This window comes from Heterocephalus glaber, unplaced genomic scaffold, assembly GCF_053883595.1.
Source record: "Heterocephalus glaber isolate CG9 unplaced genomic scaffold, H.glaber_assembly_v1.0 deba00001610, whole genome shotgun sequence".
NCBI lineage: Eukaryota > Metazoa > Chordata > Mammalia > Rodentia > Bathyergidae > Heterocephalus > Heterocephalus glaber.
In genome coordinates, this window is record NW_028258381.1 from 2641147 (window position 1) to 2659883 (window position 18737).

General features: G+C 37.5%; 1 protein-coding gene across 3 annotated transcripts in view; it reads left to right on the top strand.

The window, feature by feature from the left end:
- Positions 1 to 225: 225 nt before the first annotated feature.
- Mlip (muscular LMNA interacting protein) overlaps positions 226 to 18737 on the top strand; it is a 297907-nt gene continuing 279395 nt past the window's right edge. The window contains exon 1 of one of the 3 annotated variants that reach the window (XM_087195995.1): positions 226 to 606. Coding sequence is in view for 2 of the 3 variants with exons in the window: in XM_087195985.1 (XP_087052111.1) it covers positions 17789 to 17851 (63 nt within the window). In the remaining variant the exon portion in view is untranslated. Of the gene's footprint in view, positions 607 to 17649; positions 17852 to 18737 lie in introns of those variants that run through there. The other 2 variants (XM_087195985.1, XM_087195993.1) reach the window with 2 other exon arrangements.

The following is an 18737-nucleotide window of genomic DNA, read 5'->3' on the forward strand; positions in this document are numbered from 1 at the left end:
GGAAATGTGGGGTTGCAGTCTGAGCACATTCTTGCTGGTGGGACGCAGGCAGCGGGCCTGCCTGGTGGTGGGGTTTGTTTGGCCTTGACACGGGCCATTTACTGGACAATTCTGGCTTTGTTCCTCTGGAGTAACTGCCATTCCATTTCAGAAGAACTTTTCAATTCTATTTTAAAAATCCACTCAATACAAATAGAAGAGTAACTCTGTTGTTAGCAACTGTTTACAACTCTACACTTATGTCCTTCAGAAACCTTAAAGAATTTTCCTCAGTGCCCTGAAAAGTAGATAGTTGGATATATTGCAAAATTTTTTTAATACTTGACTCCAAATCCTTACTATAGCTGTGATGTTCTTATAAAAAATCACTTGAGGAAACTTAGCAATGATTTTTTTTTTGAGAAATGGTCTCAGTGGGGAAGAGGCTTATGCCTCTCTCTCTCTTTTTTTTAATTTAGTGCCTGTCTCTTCTGCTGGTATCCAATATTAGTTTCAGAGTAAACAGTATTTTCCAAAGACTGACAGGGTCAGCTGCTCTGGGAATGTGGCTGGTGACCTCTCTAATGGATTACTGTCCCTGCAGGCGCCTTCCAAGTCAGTTAAGAGGTAAGTGTTCTTTCTGTGTGTGCAGGCTGCTTTGGAACTACTGATAAAACTGAAAATATATGCTGGGTCTGCTGTCTCAAAGGGCACAGTGCTGTTACTTTCGGGACAGTGATCTGTCGTGTCAACGTAGGCAGGACAGCTAAGCTGCTGGGCTTAAGGGAGGGGTGAGCGATAATGCTGAATCTGGTTGCTTTGATTGAGCTATAGAGACACAGGAAACTTTTAATCCAGAGTTCTTTTCTGAAGATAGAAGCATACATTTTGATTCTATTTGAGTTCTTTATCTTAAAGCCTTACTTCTTTAACTGGGTTTATTGTCTTCACTCCTGAAATAGTAATTGTGTGTGTGGGAGGACTAGGGAGCATATCTACCCTTCAAAAGAACTGTAAATATATCAAGTGCATGTGTAAGAGCAAAAACCTATTCAATCACACACCTCTGTGAATATCACCATGAATAAGAAAAAATACACTGAGAATTAAAAATGCAAACTAAAGCATAGTTGAGGAAAAGAAATAAGCTGGGCTTGGATTCCCAACTGTTTGTGGTTAGATCTTATAGACAGACTCTAGAGGGATGAATTTAGTTTCATAACCAAATGATTTTTATTTAGAAATTACCAATATTGATAGTATTAATATTTTCAAGCTCTCATATTTTATTTTCTTCCACAAATTTTGATAAAAGTTTGTATTTTTCAGATGTACACATTTAAAAAGAGTAATAATTGTGGTAGTTCTCATCTGATTAAAATATTTTCTAATACTTCAAACAAATGCTGTACCTCAAAGTGGTTTTATGAAGAGCATGTCCCTCATGTCGACTGGAAGTCATTTAAAGATATCACCCAGAACAAAAATAAGCGTTAAGATAATATCAGAGGTAATCAAAAACATCATATCCCAATAGCAAAGGCTTTTCACTGAAGAGTAGTAATTATAAAGGTATACATTTGTCAAGCTGTCATTAACATAATTTTCACAGAGTGATATTTGTGTGTTTGCTTTTGTATATTTTTGGCAGTTTTGACTTACAAAAATGTTTATTATATAGTGACACATCCAACAGTAAGAAATTGCTCTACCGATGCTCTCTTCTCACCAGCTCTGGGCCTGCAGCATATACAACTTGCCTGTTGCTGGCCTGTGGAAGCCAGAGGGTCACTGTCAACATGGCAGTGATGAGAAGGTATAAGTCTCCTGGTGCTTCCCTGCCTGCTGGCTATCCACACAGACAAGATGGTGAGAGCTGGAGTCCCTCAGAGGGCTGGCAGCTGCTACTAAGCTTTGAAGATGTCAAAGCTGATAAAGACTCAGGTAGGGGTGCTAGGCAAGTAGGAGGAGGTGGGAAGCATTCTCTGGGTCTCTGTATTTTTTTTTCTTCTGGTAGTATGGATCGAAACTGGGGCCTTCACACTGAGCTTCAACTCCTGACCTTTTCATTTTTTATTTTGAGACAGGGTTTTGCTGAGTTGTCCAGTCTGGACAGGAACTTACAATCCTCCTGCCTCAGTCTTTTAGAGTGCTGAGATTGCAGGCATGTGCCACACACCTGGTTTGGGTCTCTGTATTTTGTTCTTCAGTGCACTCCTCACCCCCACCCCGTGATGTGATCATGAAATGGAACAGAGGTGTAAGGTTAAAGACAGAATGAAAAGCAGCCCCGGCAGATCAGAAGTTAGCTGTTCATGTGAGCATCGTTCTCTGTGCAAACTATCTTTGCTTTGGCCCTTGAGTGCCAGCAGAAGCTGGACTCCAGATATAGTTCTTGGGACAGGGAACGGCTTCCAGAGATGTGTGCAGCATGCAGCATTTGCTCCCCGCTAAATGAGCATGCAGGCTACATGGCTTCTAACTTAACTCGTGGAAAGCATATGGTGTCCATGTCCTGGACAGGCCATGTGCAGGGATGAGCAGCCCATGTGAAAGCATCAGCTGTCTCAGAACAGGCCCTGTCTTAGTAAGAAGGTGCTTGGAGCACACAGTGCAGAGGATCCTGGGTCAGGGTTCTTTCAAAGACAAACTGCTTTTGTTTTTTACCCCCTATGGGTGCATTGTCTGTCCCTGGAGGTTGCAGCAGAAGATCCTGTGCTTTTGTTGCAAAGAGCAATAGAAAGTTCACTGAATTGCAGGTGTGGGTAAATCACTATGAAAATGGCCCAGGCAATGAACAAGCAGTTTTAATAGTGCAAACTTTACTTTTGTCCTGTTTCTAATACAAGCACAAGAGCACAAGCTACATATTCAGTAAGCGTGTGGCACTGCTACAAAGGAGTGGAGCCAGGCCTCCAAGGGAAAGTCCCTGTTTGCTTTGCTTTTGAACAGAGTTCTTGCTTGGCCCTGAAGAACAGATTTTTAATTTCCTGTTTGGAGAGATCCATTGCACACATTGTATCCCTGGGTAAAGAAAAGGAATTTCTAGCCTAGAGAAAAATTATGGATATCTCTCTTTTAATTTAAAAAATACCTTTATTGAGATATATAATTTACATACCATAAATCCCACTGTTTTCAGGTGTAGATATCATCCACTGGTTTTGAGTGTGTTCACAGAGGTGTGCAGTCATCCTCAGTATCTAACTTCAGAACACTTTCATTACCCCAAAAGAAGCTGTGTACTTATTAGCTCCTCTTCTGCCTTCCTGTCCCTGCCCCTGGAAAGCAGGAATGATCTTTTCTTTTTTTTTTTTTTTTTAGGTATGATCTTTTTGTTTCTATAGATTTGCCCATTCTGAATATTTCTTATAAGTTCATCATGTAATATGTGGCCTCTTGTGACTGGCTGCTTTCACTTATTGTATTTTCTTCCATGTGCTTGTATAATAATACTTCATTCCTTTTTATTACTGAATAATATTTCCCTATATTGATGTAAATGCCTGTGTCACCATTCAGATGTTGATAGACATGTGTGGTTTCCACTTTTTGCCTACTTTGAATAATTGCTTCATGAACATTTTCAGAGAAATTTTTCTGTGGAAACATTTTCATTTCTCTTTTGGTAAACCTGGAAGTTGAACTGCTGGGTCACATGGTGATTCTGTGAACACCTTGTGGAGGAATCGCTGCTCTGTCTTCTGTAGAGTCTCTACTGCTTTACAATGTCCAGGGCAAGGTGTCAGGGCTCCACTTGCTCTGCATCATTGCCAACGTTTGTAACCTCATTTTTTTTTTTTGGTACCGGAAATCAAACTCAGGACCTTGTGCTTAAGAGGCAAGTGATGGAACCACTGAGCTACATCCCTGGGCTCTATTGTAACCTCATATTTTTTAAGTGTTTGGCTCACAGCTTTGACTTATGTTCCCCAATCACTATTACAATGAGCATTGTTTCATGTGCTTGTTGCTTATTTGTCTTCTTTGGAGAAATATCTCACAATGAGATGTTTTCTGATTGAGTTACTTTTTATTCTGGATAAAAGTGCTTTTTTTTTTTTTGCTTGATTTCTTTTATTGATACATTTTAGGTATACAGTACATTTACATTTATCATTGAGATCTTGTACCTGTACATGACGAATCTTGGTTCTTATTTTTTTCCCCATTACCTGAGTGCCCTTCACCCCCTCCAACCTGCCCTATTTACATAGACTTTGTTTCCATTTTTTTCTTTTCTCATAATTTTTCCTTTCTCTTCTTTCCTTTCCCCTTCCCCTCCCACTTCCTCTATCCCTTTGACCTTTTCTTCGTATTTCAAATTATCAATTATTCGTTTTAATCATTTTAACCTTTATTTACACTTTCAGTTTCTCACACTAGAGAAACTATTCGGTATTTACACATGTGTGTCCTATTTATTTCACTTAAGAGGATGGCCTCAATATGCATCCATTTAGCTATAAATGTCTCTAGTTTCTCGTTCTTTATGGCTGAGTAGTACTCCATTTTATTAAAAAAACCACATCTTCTTTATCCAGTTTCCAGTTGATGGGCACTTAGACTGTTTCCAAGCTTTTGCTATTACAAACTGTGCCACTATAAACATGGGTGCACATATATCACTGTGGTATGATTCTTTCAATTCTTTGGGGAAGATACCCAGCAGGGGAATAGCTAGGTCAAATGGGACTTCTAGCTCTAGTTCTTTGAGGTATCTCCATACTGATTTCCACAGTGGTTGCACCAGTCTGCACTCCCACCAACAATGGAGAAGGGTTCCTTTCTCCCCACACCCCCACCAGCATTTGTTATTGGATGATTTCTTTATGATAGCCATTCTTTGTGGAGTGAGGTGGAATCTCAGTGTTGTTTTCATCTGCATCTCTCGAATAACTAGTGATGTTGAACATTTTTTCATATATTTACTTTTACTTCTTTGTCTGAGAAATGTCTGTTCATTTCAGATTCCCATTTTTGAACTGGGTCTTTGAATTTGAGGGGTCTGATTTTTTTTCAGTTCTTTATATATTCTACATAGTAGACCTTTGTCTGAGACACAGCTGCTAAAATTTTTTTCCCACATTGTAGGTTGTCTGTTAGCTCTGTTGGTGGTTTCTCTTGCAGTGCAAAAGCTTTTTAATAAGATGAGACCCCAGTTGTTGATTATTTGTGCTAGTTCCTGTGCTACTGAGGTTTTGTTCATAAAGTCTTTTCCTATGCCAAAGTCTTCAAGAGTTCTACCTAACTTATGTTCCAGCAAGTTTAGTGTTTCTGTCTTAATATTTAGATCTTTAATCCACTTTGATCTTAGTTTAGTGCATGGTGATAGGTATGAGTCTAGTTTTAATCTTTTGCAGATTGAAAAACATTTTTTTTCAACACCATTTATTAAAGAGGCTATCTTTCCTCCAATGAAGGTGGTTGGCTCCTTTGTCAAAGATGAGGTGGCTGAGTATGTCTGAAGTTGTTTCTGCATCTTCTAATCTATTCCACGGATCCTTGGGTCTGTTCCTTTGCCAGTACCATGCTGTTTTTATCACAATAGCTTTGTAGTATAGTTTCAAGTTGGGGATTGTGATACCCCCAGCCATGTCTCTGTCGCCTAGAATTGCTTTTGCTATTCTAGGTCTCTTCTTGTTCCAAATGAATTTTTGGATTGTTTTCTCTAGTTCTGTGAAGTATATTGTTGGAATTTTAATTGGTATTGCATTAAATCTATATAGTAGTTTTGGAAGTATGACCATTTTTCCCTATATTGGTTCTTCCTACCCAGGAACAAGGTATGTCTTTCCATTTTCTTATATCCTCCTCGATCTCCTTTTTCAGAGTGCTGTAGTTTTCAATGTAGAGGTCTTTTGCTTCCTTTGTTAGATTGATTCCTAGATATTTCATTTTTTTGGATGCTATTGTAAAAGGAATTGTTTCCCTAATTTCTCTCTCAGTGAGTGTGCTACTTGTGTATAAGAAGGCAATTGTTTTTTGAGTGTTGACCTTATATCCAGCTACTCTACTGCATCTGTCAATTAGGACTAGAAGTCCTTTGGCTGAGACTTTTGGATCTTCTATGTAAAGTATATCATCAGCAAATGACAGTTTAACTTCTTCCTTTCCTGTCTTTATTCCTCTTATTTCTTTCTCTTTTCTAATTGCTATGGCTAATGTTTCCAGAATTATATTGAACAGGAGTGGTGATAGTGGGCATCCTTGTATTGTTCCTGATTTTAGCATGAAAGTTTTCAGTTTTTGACCATTTAGTATGATGTTGGCTGTTGATTTTTCATAGATAGCCTTAATCAAGTGGAGATAAACACCTTCCATGCTAACTTTCTGTAGCATTTTTATCATGAATTGGTGTTGGATTGTGTTGAATGCTTTTTCTGCATCTATTGAGATGATCATATGATTTTTGTCCTTAACTCTGTTAATATCGAATATTACATTTATTGATTTACATATGTTGAACCATCGTTGCATCCCCGGGATAAATACGACTTGGTCAGCATGTATGATCTTCTTGATGACCCTCTGTATTCTGTTTGCCAGTATCTTGTTGAGGATTTTTGCATCTATGTTCATTAGGGAGATTGGCCTGTAGTTCTCCTTTTGGGTTGGTTCTTTCCTTGGTTTTGGAATCAAAGTAACACTTGCTTCCAGGAATGAATTTGGAAGCCTTGCTTCCCTTTCAATTTCCTCGATGAGTTTAAAGAGTAATGGTGATAGTTCTTCTTTAAATGTCTTATAGAATTCAGCAGTGAAGCCAGCAGGACCTGGGCTTTTCTTTGTTGGTAAATTTTTTATTATATTTTCAATTTCACTCATTGTAATTGGAATGTTTAGAATTTCTATATCTTTATTTACATTGGCAATTCATATGTATCTAGAAATCTGTCCATTTCTTCTGTGTTTTCCATTTTATTAGAGTACGGGTTCTTGAAGTAGGTATTGATGATCCTCTGGATTTCTGCTGGGTCTGTTGTGACTTCACCTTTTTTGTTCTTAATTGCATGGATTTGAGCCTTTTTGTTCCTTTTTTTGATAAGGATTTTATTTATTCTTTTGAAAAACCAACTCTATGATTCATTAATTTTTTTGTATTGTTTTCTTAGTTTCCATTGCATTGATTTCTGCTCTGATCTTCATAATTTCCTCTCTTGTATGGGCTTTGTGTTTGTTATGATCTTCTTTTTCTAGGAGCTTGAGGTTCTGCATTAGGTTATTTATCCGAGTTCTCTGTTTTCCTAATATGTGCATTCACCGCTATGAATTTCCCACGTAGAACTGCTTTCATTGTGTCCCATAGATTCCTGTATGTTTTACTGGCATTGTCATTTACTTGTAGAAACTGTCTAATTTCTTCTTTAATTTCATCTGTGACCCATTGGTTGTTCAGGAGGATGTTATTCAATTTCCATGTGTTTGTAGGAGTTTTGCAGTTTCTTATGTTATTGACCTCCAATTTTATTGCACTATGGTCTGATAATATACAGGGGGTAACTTCAATTCTTTTAAATTTACTTAGACATGTCCTATGAGCTAGCACATGGTCTGTTTTGGAGAATGACCCGTGTGCAGCCAAAAAGAATGTGTATTCTGATTTTGTGGGGTGAAACACTCTGTAAACATCTATTAAGTCCATTTATTCAATAGCTTGGTTCAGTTCTAGAATGTCATTGTCAATTTTTTGTCTATGTGATCTTTCTATTTGTGATAGTGGGGTATTGAAGTCTCCCACTACAACTGTATTAGTGCTTATTTGATTTTTTATGTCCATTAATATTTGTTTTGTATAGTTGGGGACATTCGTATTTGGTGCATATATATTTAGGATTGTCATCTCTTCCTCTTGGATCATTCCCTTCACAAGGATGTAGTGACCATCTTTGTCTCTCTTAATTAGTTTTGGTTTGAAATCTGCTTTGTCTGCAAATTAGATTTCTACCCCTGCTTTTTTTCTGGGCTTCTGTTGTGTGGAGAACTGTTTTCCATCCTGCTAGTTTCAGTCTATGAATTTCTTTTTGAGTTAGGTGTGTTTCTTGTATACAGAAAATTGCTGGATTTTGCTTCTTAATCCATTCTGTCAGTCTATTTCTTTTGATTGGTGAATTGAGGCCATTACCTTTGAGAGTTATAATTGGTAGATTTTGACTCATCCTTGTCATGATGTTTTGCTGTTGTTGGCTCTTTTATTTCTTATTCTTTCCCCCTTTCACTTTAGTTTCTTACCTTGCGTGGTGGCTTCCCTCTATTGGGCCTCATGGAGTTGTGACCTTCATTGTCTTTTTCCCGGATATTGTTAGAATTGTTTGGAGTGCTGGTTTGGTGTTCATGTTCTCAGGTGTTCTTTGTTGTGGAAGTATCTAATTTCCCCATCAATTTTGAAAGAAAATTTTGCAGGATACAGCAGTCTAGGTTGTAAGTTATGTTCTTTTGGGCTTGAAATACTTCACTCCAGGCTCTCCTTGATTTGAGTGTTTGTGTTGAGAAGTCTGCCATGATTCTGATGGGCTTTCCTTTATAGGTGATTTGTTTCTTTTCTCTAACTGCTTGTAGGATTTTGTTCTTCTGTTGGGTTTCTGGGATCTTGACTATTTTATGTCTATGTGTAGATGGTTTTTGATCATGGCTGGGTGGAGTTCTGTATGCCTCACTTATCTGTATGTCCAATTCTCCACTTCCGTCTGGGAAGTTTTCTACTATTACTTCTGTGAACAGTTTTTTTTTAGGTCAATTGTACTTTCTCCTGTTTTTTCACGGACTACTCTCAGTCTTATGTTGTTGTTCTTTGCATCATCTATCAGCTGCTGGATTGATTTCTTGTGGTCCCTTACTATTTTGAAGAGATCTCTGTTTTCATGGTCCTTAACTGTAATCCTGTGTCGTATATCTGATATTCTATCTTCAGATTTCCTTAATCTTGTCTGCATGCTTTCAATGGAGTTTTTAATCTCCTGAATATCTGTTTGAATCTGTTTCATGGATTCCATTTCTTTCTTATGCTGGACATTCATGACTTCCAGCATGTTTCTGAGCTCATCTATTTTTTTTTTTATCTGTTTTTGTTCTAGAGCCTCTAATCATGTCTTTCACTCTGCTCACCATCTCTGTAGTTATCTGGGAGATTATTTCTGCTTTGAATATTTCTAGAGCCTCATTCATCTGTTTTTGTTTCTTTCTGTGCTATCAGTTCAGGGTGTCCAGGTGGTTCATTATCAGACTTTTTCACCTTGTTTCCCCCAGAATTTGCCTTTGGTGTGGTGGAAGTCTGAATTTGAACCTTACTTAAATGTCTTCTCATTTTCGTTTTTAGTACTGTCCTTGGTTTAATTCCTGGGTTGATACTTTTAAGTTGCTTATTGTAAGTATCTTTGTTGCTTGTATTTAGAACCCTTATGGAATGGTTGCTTCTCAGAGATGTCTTCCAAATATAGCTGGTGTTTAAGTTTTGAGTCTCTAATGGCTCGGAGGCTGTCTCATTTTCATTATAACAGGAAGGACAACTGATTAGATCAATCAAAACATCTTAGCCCAAGTGATACAATCAGCAACACCATGGCATCATGTACATCTTAGAAAATGACAATTTGTGGTAGGTATTAATCTATCACCTTTCACTGTGTGAATTAAATCAAAATCGAGGACCAACCCAACATATGTTTATAGTGAATAAACTCTTCAATGTAGTAACTTTACCCTTCGGAATGGGGAGTTAGAAGGAGTTGGGGAGGGAGGGATAGGTAGGTAGAAGGATAGGAGAAGGTTAGCAGTGAGGCCAGAGGACACAGGTGAGAGAAGGAACAAAAGAAGAAAAGAAAAATAAAGAAGAAATAAGAATTAGGGCTAGAATAGAAACACCAAGGGAGATGAAGACCAATGTGGGATAGCAAGGGAATGAGTGAGAGAGAGAGAGAAAGAAAAGAGAAAAGAAAAAAGAAAGATAAAAATTTGAAAAGAGTAGACAAAGAAAAAAATAAAAATTAAAAATAAGAGCAAAAAAAAAATTTTGAAAATAACATATAAAAAGTAAAAGGGTATGTCTCTGCAGTCATAATAGACAATGTGATCAGCAGTGTGCAGATAATAAGTCAGTGAGTCTCAGCAAGCCAGTCACAGACCTGTGAAATTCAGACAGATATCTGGCTGCAAGTCCCAAGTTGAGCTCCCTGACCTCCTGAGCAGGGTTGAACTCTGCAAGGCTCTACTGCAGGTTCCAGCTGCCCTTCCCCTGAAGATAGTCCATGTTCTGATGGGAAGTGATGATCCCTCCAAATTATCAAGTACAGTGGTCTGGTGTGCCTTTATTACAGAGATTCTCTTCACTTTTCCACTGGGCTTCAGGAGCCTGAGAGAGGCCCTCTATTGGCTGTTCACTTCTGCAGCTCAGGACAATGGCCTTTATGCCCCCTGTGCCTCTGTAATGTGGAACCAGGTAGCAGCACAGCCAGGAGGCCGGATGCGGGGTTGGGGGTTGCTGCAGGCTCCTGTCTGGCTAAGCTGGTTGCCAGTGGGCATGAGAAGGAGTCCTCACCATCTTGTTGGTTTCAGTGGTATGTGGGGAGCCGGACAGAGCGGGGCTCCAGAGGGCCAAGGACCTCTCAGCCTGTGAGGCTAAGCTGATTGCTGGTGGGCATGTCGAGGGGTCTCATCTTCTCGCTGGTCGCCACAAGTTCTTTATATACTATAAATATGTGTCCCCTATCAGGGAAGTGACTTAAAAATATTAATTTCTGTACCATGTTTTCTAGGACTTTGGTTCTGTCTCTGAAGTAAATATTTTCTAGACTAGTATCATCTAGCCCAGGGAAATAATGGCACACATTCTTACTAACAACCTGCTTGATCTTAGACAGGAGCTAAGTTCTTTGTGCACATTACCACAATCACTTATAATAACACTAGGAGGTTTGTACTATTGTTTCATTTAACAGAAAAGGAACTGAAAAAATGCTTAAGAATGAGGTAATTTGCTTGAAATGACTCAGAAAGAAGAAGAATTTACAAATGAATCCAAAAACTATCTGCTTCTTAACTGTTTCTCTTTTCCTGTAATATGTTTGAATACAATCAGTGTCTTGAACAATTATTATGGTATTAATCTGTAATATAGATTATGCTGGGTAATATATATTATCCTGTTTCCAACCAAGTGTTATAAATAAGAATGTATTATTAAATGCCTTATTTCTCATTTGGTAAATCCCCCCCCCTTTCTTTTCCTTCCTTCCTTCCTTCCTTCCTTCCTTCTGTCCTTCCTTCCTTCTTTCTTCTGTCATTTTCTTCTTTCTGCCCCTTTCCTCCTACCGTGTTTCTTTTATGAGTATTTATCTTTGCTATGTTCTAACTGCTTGAATAAAGTCATGAATAAAATATACTTTAGTGCTTGTACTCTAGCAAGGAAGACAATCTACAAATAAGGAGACAGGAGTAACATTAAAATGTAATATGAAATAATTTAACACCAATGATGATAATGGCTATGAAGAAGAAAGTAGCAAATGAGTGGATGGGGTGGGATGGGCCTGCTATTTCGGGTAGAGTCACTGGGGAAGAAGCTTCAGGAAGAAAGACCCCAGGGGAAGACTATGCTTCTTTGATGGACAAACAGAAAGAGGACCTGTGAGGCTCAGCTTCTTTTCTGTTTGACAATAAGTGGATAAGAACCAACCTCTGCATAGGTATAACTTACCTAAGAAAAGCTCCTGTGCCTAAATGATATAAAAAATGTATCAAAGCATATCTCAGAGAATGAGTAGAGTATACAATATTTGCATGCAGTGCTGGTACAGTTTACCTGCTCATCCTGTTATATCGAGGAAGAAATGGTTTGTATAGAGGTACACAGTATAACATATGCAGTGGCCAGAAAGAAGCTCAGGGTTGGGGACTCATTGCCATTTGCTGTCTGTGTAGGTGAGTTTTGTTTTTTCATTACTGAAATTGGTGTATTCATTTGTAGGACTGCCATGGTGAATACCACAGACCCAGTGGTATGTTTTTTTATTTTTCAGGTACTGGGGATTCAACCCAGAGCCTTCTCACTGAGTTACATCTCCTCCCTTCTCCTCTCTCTTTTTTTTTTCATATGTATTATTTTTTTTTTCCCATTAAGTTTATTGGTACATTTTAGGTATAAAATATAGTTACATTCATCACTGGGATCTTGTACATGAGTATCTTGGTTCTTTTTTTCCCCCCTTCCCTTGCCCTCCCTTCACCCCCTCCACCCTTCCCTATTTGCAAAGACTTTGTTTCCATTTTTTTTCCTTTCCTCATATTTTTTCTTTTCCCTTTTTTCCTTTCTCCTACCCCTCCTACTTCCCCTGCTCCTTTAGACCTTTTCTTCCTGTTACACAGTATCAATTATACATTTTTTAAATTACAATATCAAGATCTCGGAGACATTACCACAGATTTTACAGAATTTAAAAGGGTATAGAAAGCATGTTACAAAAATCGTTTTTGAAATAAATTTGACAACTTCTAAGAAGTACCTTGGATGACAAATTAATGAAACTAACTCTGGAGGAAATATAAAATTTGAATAGCACCTATTAAAGAAAGTATATTCCTAGCTTGAAAACCTGCCTATATGACAACAGCAGGCTCATATACATTTTAACTGATAAATTATATCAAATAATTAAAGCAGAAAAAAGAAGAAACACTTCTCCCCTCATTTTAGGAACTCAACATTGTGCTAATCCTAAAACTGGATAAAGATAATAAAAAAAAATGTATGAACATAGATAGAAATTTGTTGAACAAAACAAACTATTAGAAGACAGATCAGGCAGGATGTAGAAAGTGGTTTTGTTATAGGGATGGCAGTGTTGGTTCAGCATTGGAAGATCCACCCCCAAAAGTCATCATTTTAACAGAGGAAAGGAGAAAACCATATGATCCTGTCACTAGTTGGAGAAAGAGTATTGGACTAAATTCTACAGCTGTTCATGGTAAAAGCTATCAGGAGACTAGAAGTAGAACAGAAACTTCTCAACAGATCAAAGACATGTACTCCATACTTCCAGCGAGAATGCCTTATATGAGTGGAGAAGATACAATGCTTTCTCCTTAAGGTGGGGAACAAGGGCAGATATGCTTACTCTTTGTCTATTCATTAAACTTTGAAACCTAGGCCCCAACAAAATAGTCTGGCAATAAAATGACACAATTAGGATAGGATTGGCAAGGTAGAAGCAAAATCTTTATATGTAGATGAAATGATCATCTACAGAGAAAATACTAAGAAATCTCTAGGAGTCCCTAGAACTTGTATTTGAATTTAGCAGGATTAGAAAACACAGGGTATATATAAAAATTCAGGTCTGTGTATACTTGCTATAAATTAAGAATTGGATATTGAAATTTAGAAGTTATGTAGGAGTACAAAGGACCTAGGAAAGTTAAAAGAAAACAAAAAACAAAAACAGTGTTGGAAGATGTTTAGTGCCCAATTTTAAGACTTCTTCTAAAGCTACAGTAATCAAGGCAGTGTTGGTGTAAGGAAAGACATATAGGCCATTTGAATAAAACAGAGAATCTAGAAATAGAACCACACATATATGGTCCACTAAGTTTTGAAAGATTATTTAACATTAGCATTTTATAGAATATAAACTCAATTCAAGAGCTGAGGAAGAGATAGTGTTTTCAGCAAATGGCACTAGAACACCTGGTATCTGTACATAAAAAGATTAACCTCAACCTTTTATTTCCATACATAAAAAAAACTTGAAGGGATCTATGAACCTAAATATGAAAGCCTAAAAGTATAAAACTTTAAGAAGGAATTATAAGGGAAAATGTTTATGAATTCAGGGTAGGCAAGAACTACCTAGGACACAAAAGACATGATGTATAAATGAAAAAAAAATTGATAAATGAGATTCCATCAAAATTTAGAACTTTAAATGACATCATTAAAATGAAAAGTAGTCTTAAACAGACCATATTTACAATGCATATAACCTGTGACCAGAATATATAAAGAACTCTTACAGCTCATTAATAGACAACCCTAGTAAAAAGTACACATAAGAAGATGATAAATAGCCAGTATAGCACAAGGAAAGATGTGCAACTCTAGAATTAGAAAAATACTAATCAGTACAATAACAAGATTGAATTATACACTCATTAGGGAGATGAAGTTAAAAGTATTAAAAGCCTTGTCATGACTTTTTCTTTTTGTTGGATTCTCCCCCTTTGCATTTAATTTGTCACACCCAATGGATTCATTCTGCTGGGTTTCCTGGGGTTGTGATCCTCATTGTTTTTTCCTAGGGTACTGTCTAAAATTTTTTGGGTGCCGATTTGGTATTCATGAAGTTCCTGAGGTGCTCTTTATCATGAAAGTATCTTATTTCTCTATCAATTTTGAAAGCTAGTTTTGCAGGGTACATCAATCTGGGTTGGAGGCTGTTTTCCTTTAGGGCTTGAAATACATCACTCCAAGCTCTTCTTGCCTTGAGGGTTTGCATTGAGAAGTCTGCTGTGATTCTGATGGGCTTTCCTTTGTATGTGATTTGCTTCTTTTCTCTCACTGCTTGTAGAATTTTGTTCTTTTGTTGGATTTCTGGAATCCTAACTATTATACGCCTATGTGTAGATTTTTTTTGATCAAGCCTAGCTGGAGTCCGATAAGCCTCACTTATCTGTATGTCAAGTTCTTTTCCCCTCCTTGGGAAGTTTTCTGCCATCACTTCTGTGAACAGTTTCTTTGATGTCATCTGCACTCTCTCCTCTTTCTTCATTGACTCCAATCAGTCTTATGTTATTCTTCTTTGCATTGTTTAGCAGCTGCTGGATTGATTTCTCATGTTCCTTTACAATTTTAAAGCAATTTTTCTTTTCCTGGTCACTAATTGCAATCTTTTCTTCTATATCTGAAATTCTATCCTCACATTGGTTCATTCTGCTGTGCAGACTTTTGATGGAGTTTTTAATCTCCTGGAAATCTGTTTGCATCTGTTTTATGGATTCCATCTGTTTCCTATGTTGGGATTCCATTATGTTCCTCAGATCCTCTATTTTTTTTTATCTGTGTCCTCTCTAGATTTATTAATCATGTCTTGCACCATGAGCACAATCTTTGCTGTTATCTGAGTAATTATTTCTGATTTCATTTTTCCCAGATCCTCTTTTGTCACCTGTTCAGAGAGTCCAGGTAGTTGAGTATCAGATTGTTCCATCTCGTTTCCCTTTGGGGTTGCTGTAGGTGATCCAGAAGTCTGTTTTTGAGGCTTGTTTATGTGTCTTCTCATTTCCACGGGGTGGGGGGGGGTGTGTGCCTCTGGCACCCGAGCAGCTCACCCTCTCTGCCCTAGGAGCTTGGGATGGTGGCGGGGGAGCTTCCTTCCGGGTGCTTGGACTGGCTCAGCTTCTCTGCCCTAGGAGCATGGGATGGCGGTGGGGGAGCTTCCTCTCCTCTCTTTTTAAAACTTTTTTGAGACAGGGTCTCATTAAATTGCTAACTTGCCCATGCTGGGCTTGAACTTGTGATCCTTCTGCCTCAGCCTCCCAGCCTGCTGGGATTTAGGCCTATGTCACTGCGCCTGGCTCAGGCTGAGCAATTTGACAACAGAACTTATTTCGTCACTCTTCTGGAGGACAAAAGCCCATAATCAAGGTGTTCCAAGGTCACCGCTTGACTTGTAGACAGCTGTCTGCTTACTGAGTCTCCTCATCATCTTCCCCCAGAGAAAGACTGGCATCCTAATTTCTTCTTCTTATGAAGACACCCATTACACTGGACTAGGGCCCCTTTTAATGACCTTGTTTAACCTTGACTACCCCTTTAAAGAACCTAAATCTAAATACAGTCCTATTTTAGGTATTGGGGAATTAGGGATTCAATATTTGAATTTTGGGTGTGATACATGATGATAGGCAAAATAATAGTTACTACCTTTTAGAGTGTTTTTAAGAATTAATTGAAATAATATAGAAAGTCTACAAACCATAACTGGGACATGGGGAGTTCAGGAAGTGTGCTGTTTACAAATACCTGTGTCTTTTTCTATGCCTACATTGTCCGTTTGTTGAAGACTGATCTCTAGGGATTGCACTTTTTTTCTTTTCTTTTTTTTGCAGTGCTGGGGATTGAGTCTTATGCATGCTAGGGGTACACTCTATCACTGAAGTATACTGCTAACTGAAAGGGATTATATTTCAGATCTTTTATTTTCATTTATTACTTTTCAAAAGTCTGCCTGTTCCTAGGATGATAGTGATCCATTACAGGTACTCAGGACACTACCTGTACACCCCTCCTATGGCACTCCTGGCTTTTTATCTCCTAGCCAACTGCACCATGCACACCATTCCTTTTCTTCCTACCCAAATTCTGGGTTTCATCTGTAGGCATTAAACTTGCATGCGGAACAAGAACTGAATTTTCTTATGTGGCCATAGCATGAATTTATTTGTCTTAGGAGAGTTTTGCAAGTTCCATTCACATAAATTTTCAATAATTGCCTTTACTTTTGAACATACCAATCTTGCATGCTAATGAACCTTTCCAGGCTTTCATTTCCCAGCAACTGTACCATACTTTTTCTGGAATGCAGAGAGGAGCCCACAGGGGAAGCCCCTTTGCCTATAAATCTGAATTTACCATCCTGAAGCAGGACTAGGTTTCTTTCCTACCAAATGCCTCACTTCCGAAGTCCTCAACCTTTGCCTCAAGATGTGGAATGGATTGGAGCAACCAACCCTGCCTGGCCACAGAGTGCACAGAGGTCACTGTGAAGGACAGAGTCTCCCAACACATTTTCTGTGTAGTTTTCTAAAGTAGTGAAGGAAAAGCTGGCAAGAAATTTGAGTCAAGATAAAAATATGGTGTTAAAGGATATTTATCATAGACTGAGAGTTTAAGTCACCAAAGACATGTGTTTTAGCTATGTAGCTAATAATAAAGAAATTTTAAGAAGAGCCATTTTTATTCTTTTGTTGCCACTACATATCAGTTTTGCTAGAAAATACAGGGAGACTTAACTGCTATTAAGCTGCACAATTAATTTTCTTTAAGTCATGTAATATTTTTATAAAGAATTCTGGAAACATTTGTCCCATTGGAAAAATAAATTTTATTTCCTCTGTCATAATTTTATTTCCCATGTAAAAGAAGATCAATATTAGTTTTTATGAAGAAAAACTAATTTTACTTCATGGTAATCCATGGAATGAAATTGGCAACACCCTTTGACTGTATGCGTTGTGTGTTGGTACAGATTTAATTTGTTATTCAGTTGCTCTTTCTTTTTAAGCAATATTATTTTTTATTTTCACAGTAATGCATACATGCCTACACTACCAGGATACAAATTAGAATTTGGAAGCACTAAACTGGCTGATTCATTTTTGCTTTATGACTATCATATTTGTCCCTTAATAACTGATTTATTAGGTCTATACCCTAAATATATTTTCTTCTCCAACAGCTCTTAGTGTAGCTTTTGTCATATAGATCTTTCTTAGTTCAGGGACCCAACCTGTTGGATAATTCTCCCATTTAAGAGATTGCTTTTATATTTAGTGACATTTATCATTATCTAAGGCCAGCTGCCTGACTTCTGTTGAGTGCTCTGTTGATGGGGTTTGAACATCTATAAATGGAAACACTAGCTAACCAGAAATTATCGCCAGGGCTTTCTGATAGTGTCCTAGGCTCTCACAACTTGGAATGGCCAGCAATATCTCACATGTAAGCACGTCAGATAATTTTCTGCATAGAATCTGAACCTCTGTTTCTCTCTCTCTCTCTCTCTCTCTCTCTCTCTCTCTCCTCTCTCTCTCCTCTTTCAACATGGAATTTGAAAAGCATGAAAAAGGAAGCTTATTAAGCAAGAATTTAGAGGACAGACTGACGGTAAGACCTGTGACATTTAGCAAAAACAGATGTATAATATAACTGACAGGACAAAAGAGCAGTAATCACAGATTGGAAAAGTTGGACCAGCTAGCCTCTATTTCCATGTTTTGCTAGTCAACAACCTTAAAATTAATGAATTTTGTAGCTTTCCTGAAAGTAATAAAATGCTACATAAAATTTCATTATTAGAAAACAGGTCAGTTTGATTTAGTTAAATGATACGGGTTACTTCCATTTTAAAAATTGAAATTCTTTTATTTTGAAACTTTCTTGTGATTGTCTCGATACTGGAAGATTATTTGACTTATTGGTAAAAAGCTTAGCAAGTGTTCCAAGTATAATTTCTTGTAGAGATACCAGGAAAATGTGCCAAGGAAAATTTAAAAATATTATAGAACATTTTAATGTTTTATGTGGTAAGTTTAATGGACTCAAGCTATAAAGATAAAGTTTATTCTTCAGAAAATTTTGTGGCTTTGTTTAGTTTACTGTTACTATAGGAGTTGTAAAAGCAACTTTATTTGATGCTAAGCAATTAACTCCCAATGAGTAATAGTGGTCATTTAAGTTTACTCAAATGCAACATATACTGCAGTGTGGGTAGAATGGGTTGTCCATGGCTCACTTAATGGGTATAGGTGAATAATTATGTTTGCAATTTACTGTGGCTACAGAGTTAACATTAGAACAGGGGCATGATTGATTTAAATACCAACAGAATAGCAAAAAGCAAAACCACATTGATTAAAATAAGGCATAACTTGTGGGAATGAATTGTTCAGATGCCTAAAGTTGAGGTTAAGGATATTAAAACTTGAAAAAAATGGAAAAACAGTACCATACTGGATTGGAAACTCTTAAAGAACATAAAATCTCAAGGTCA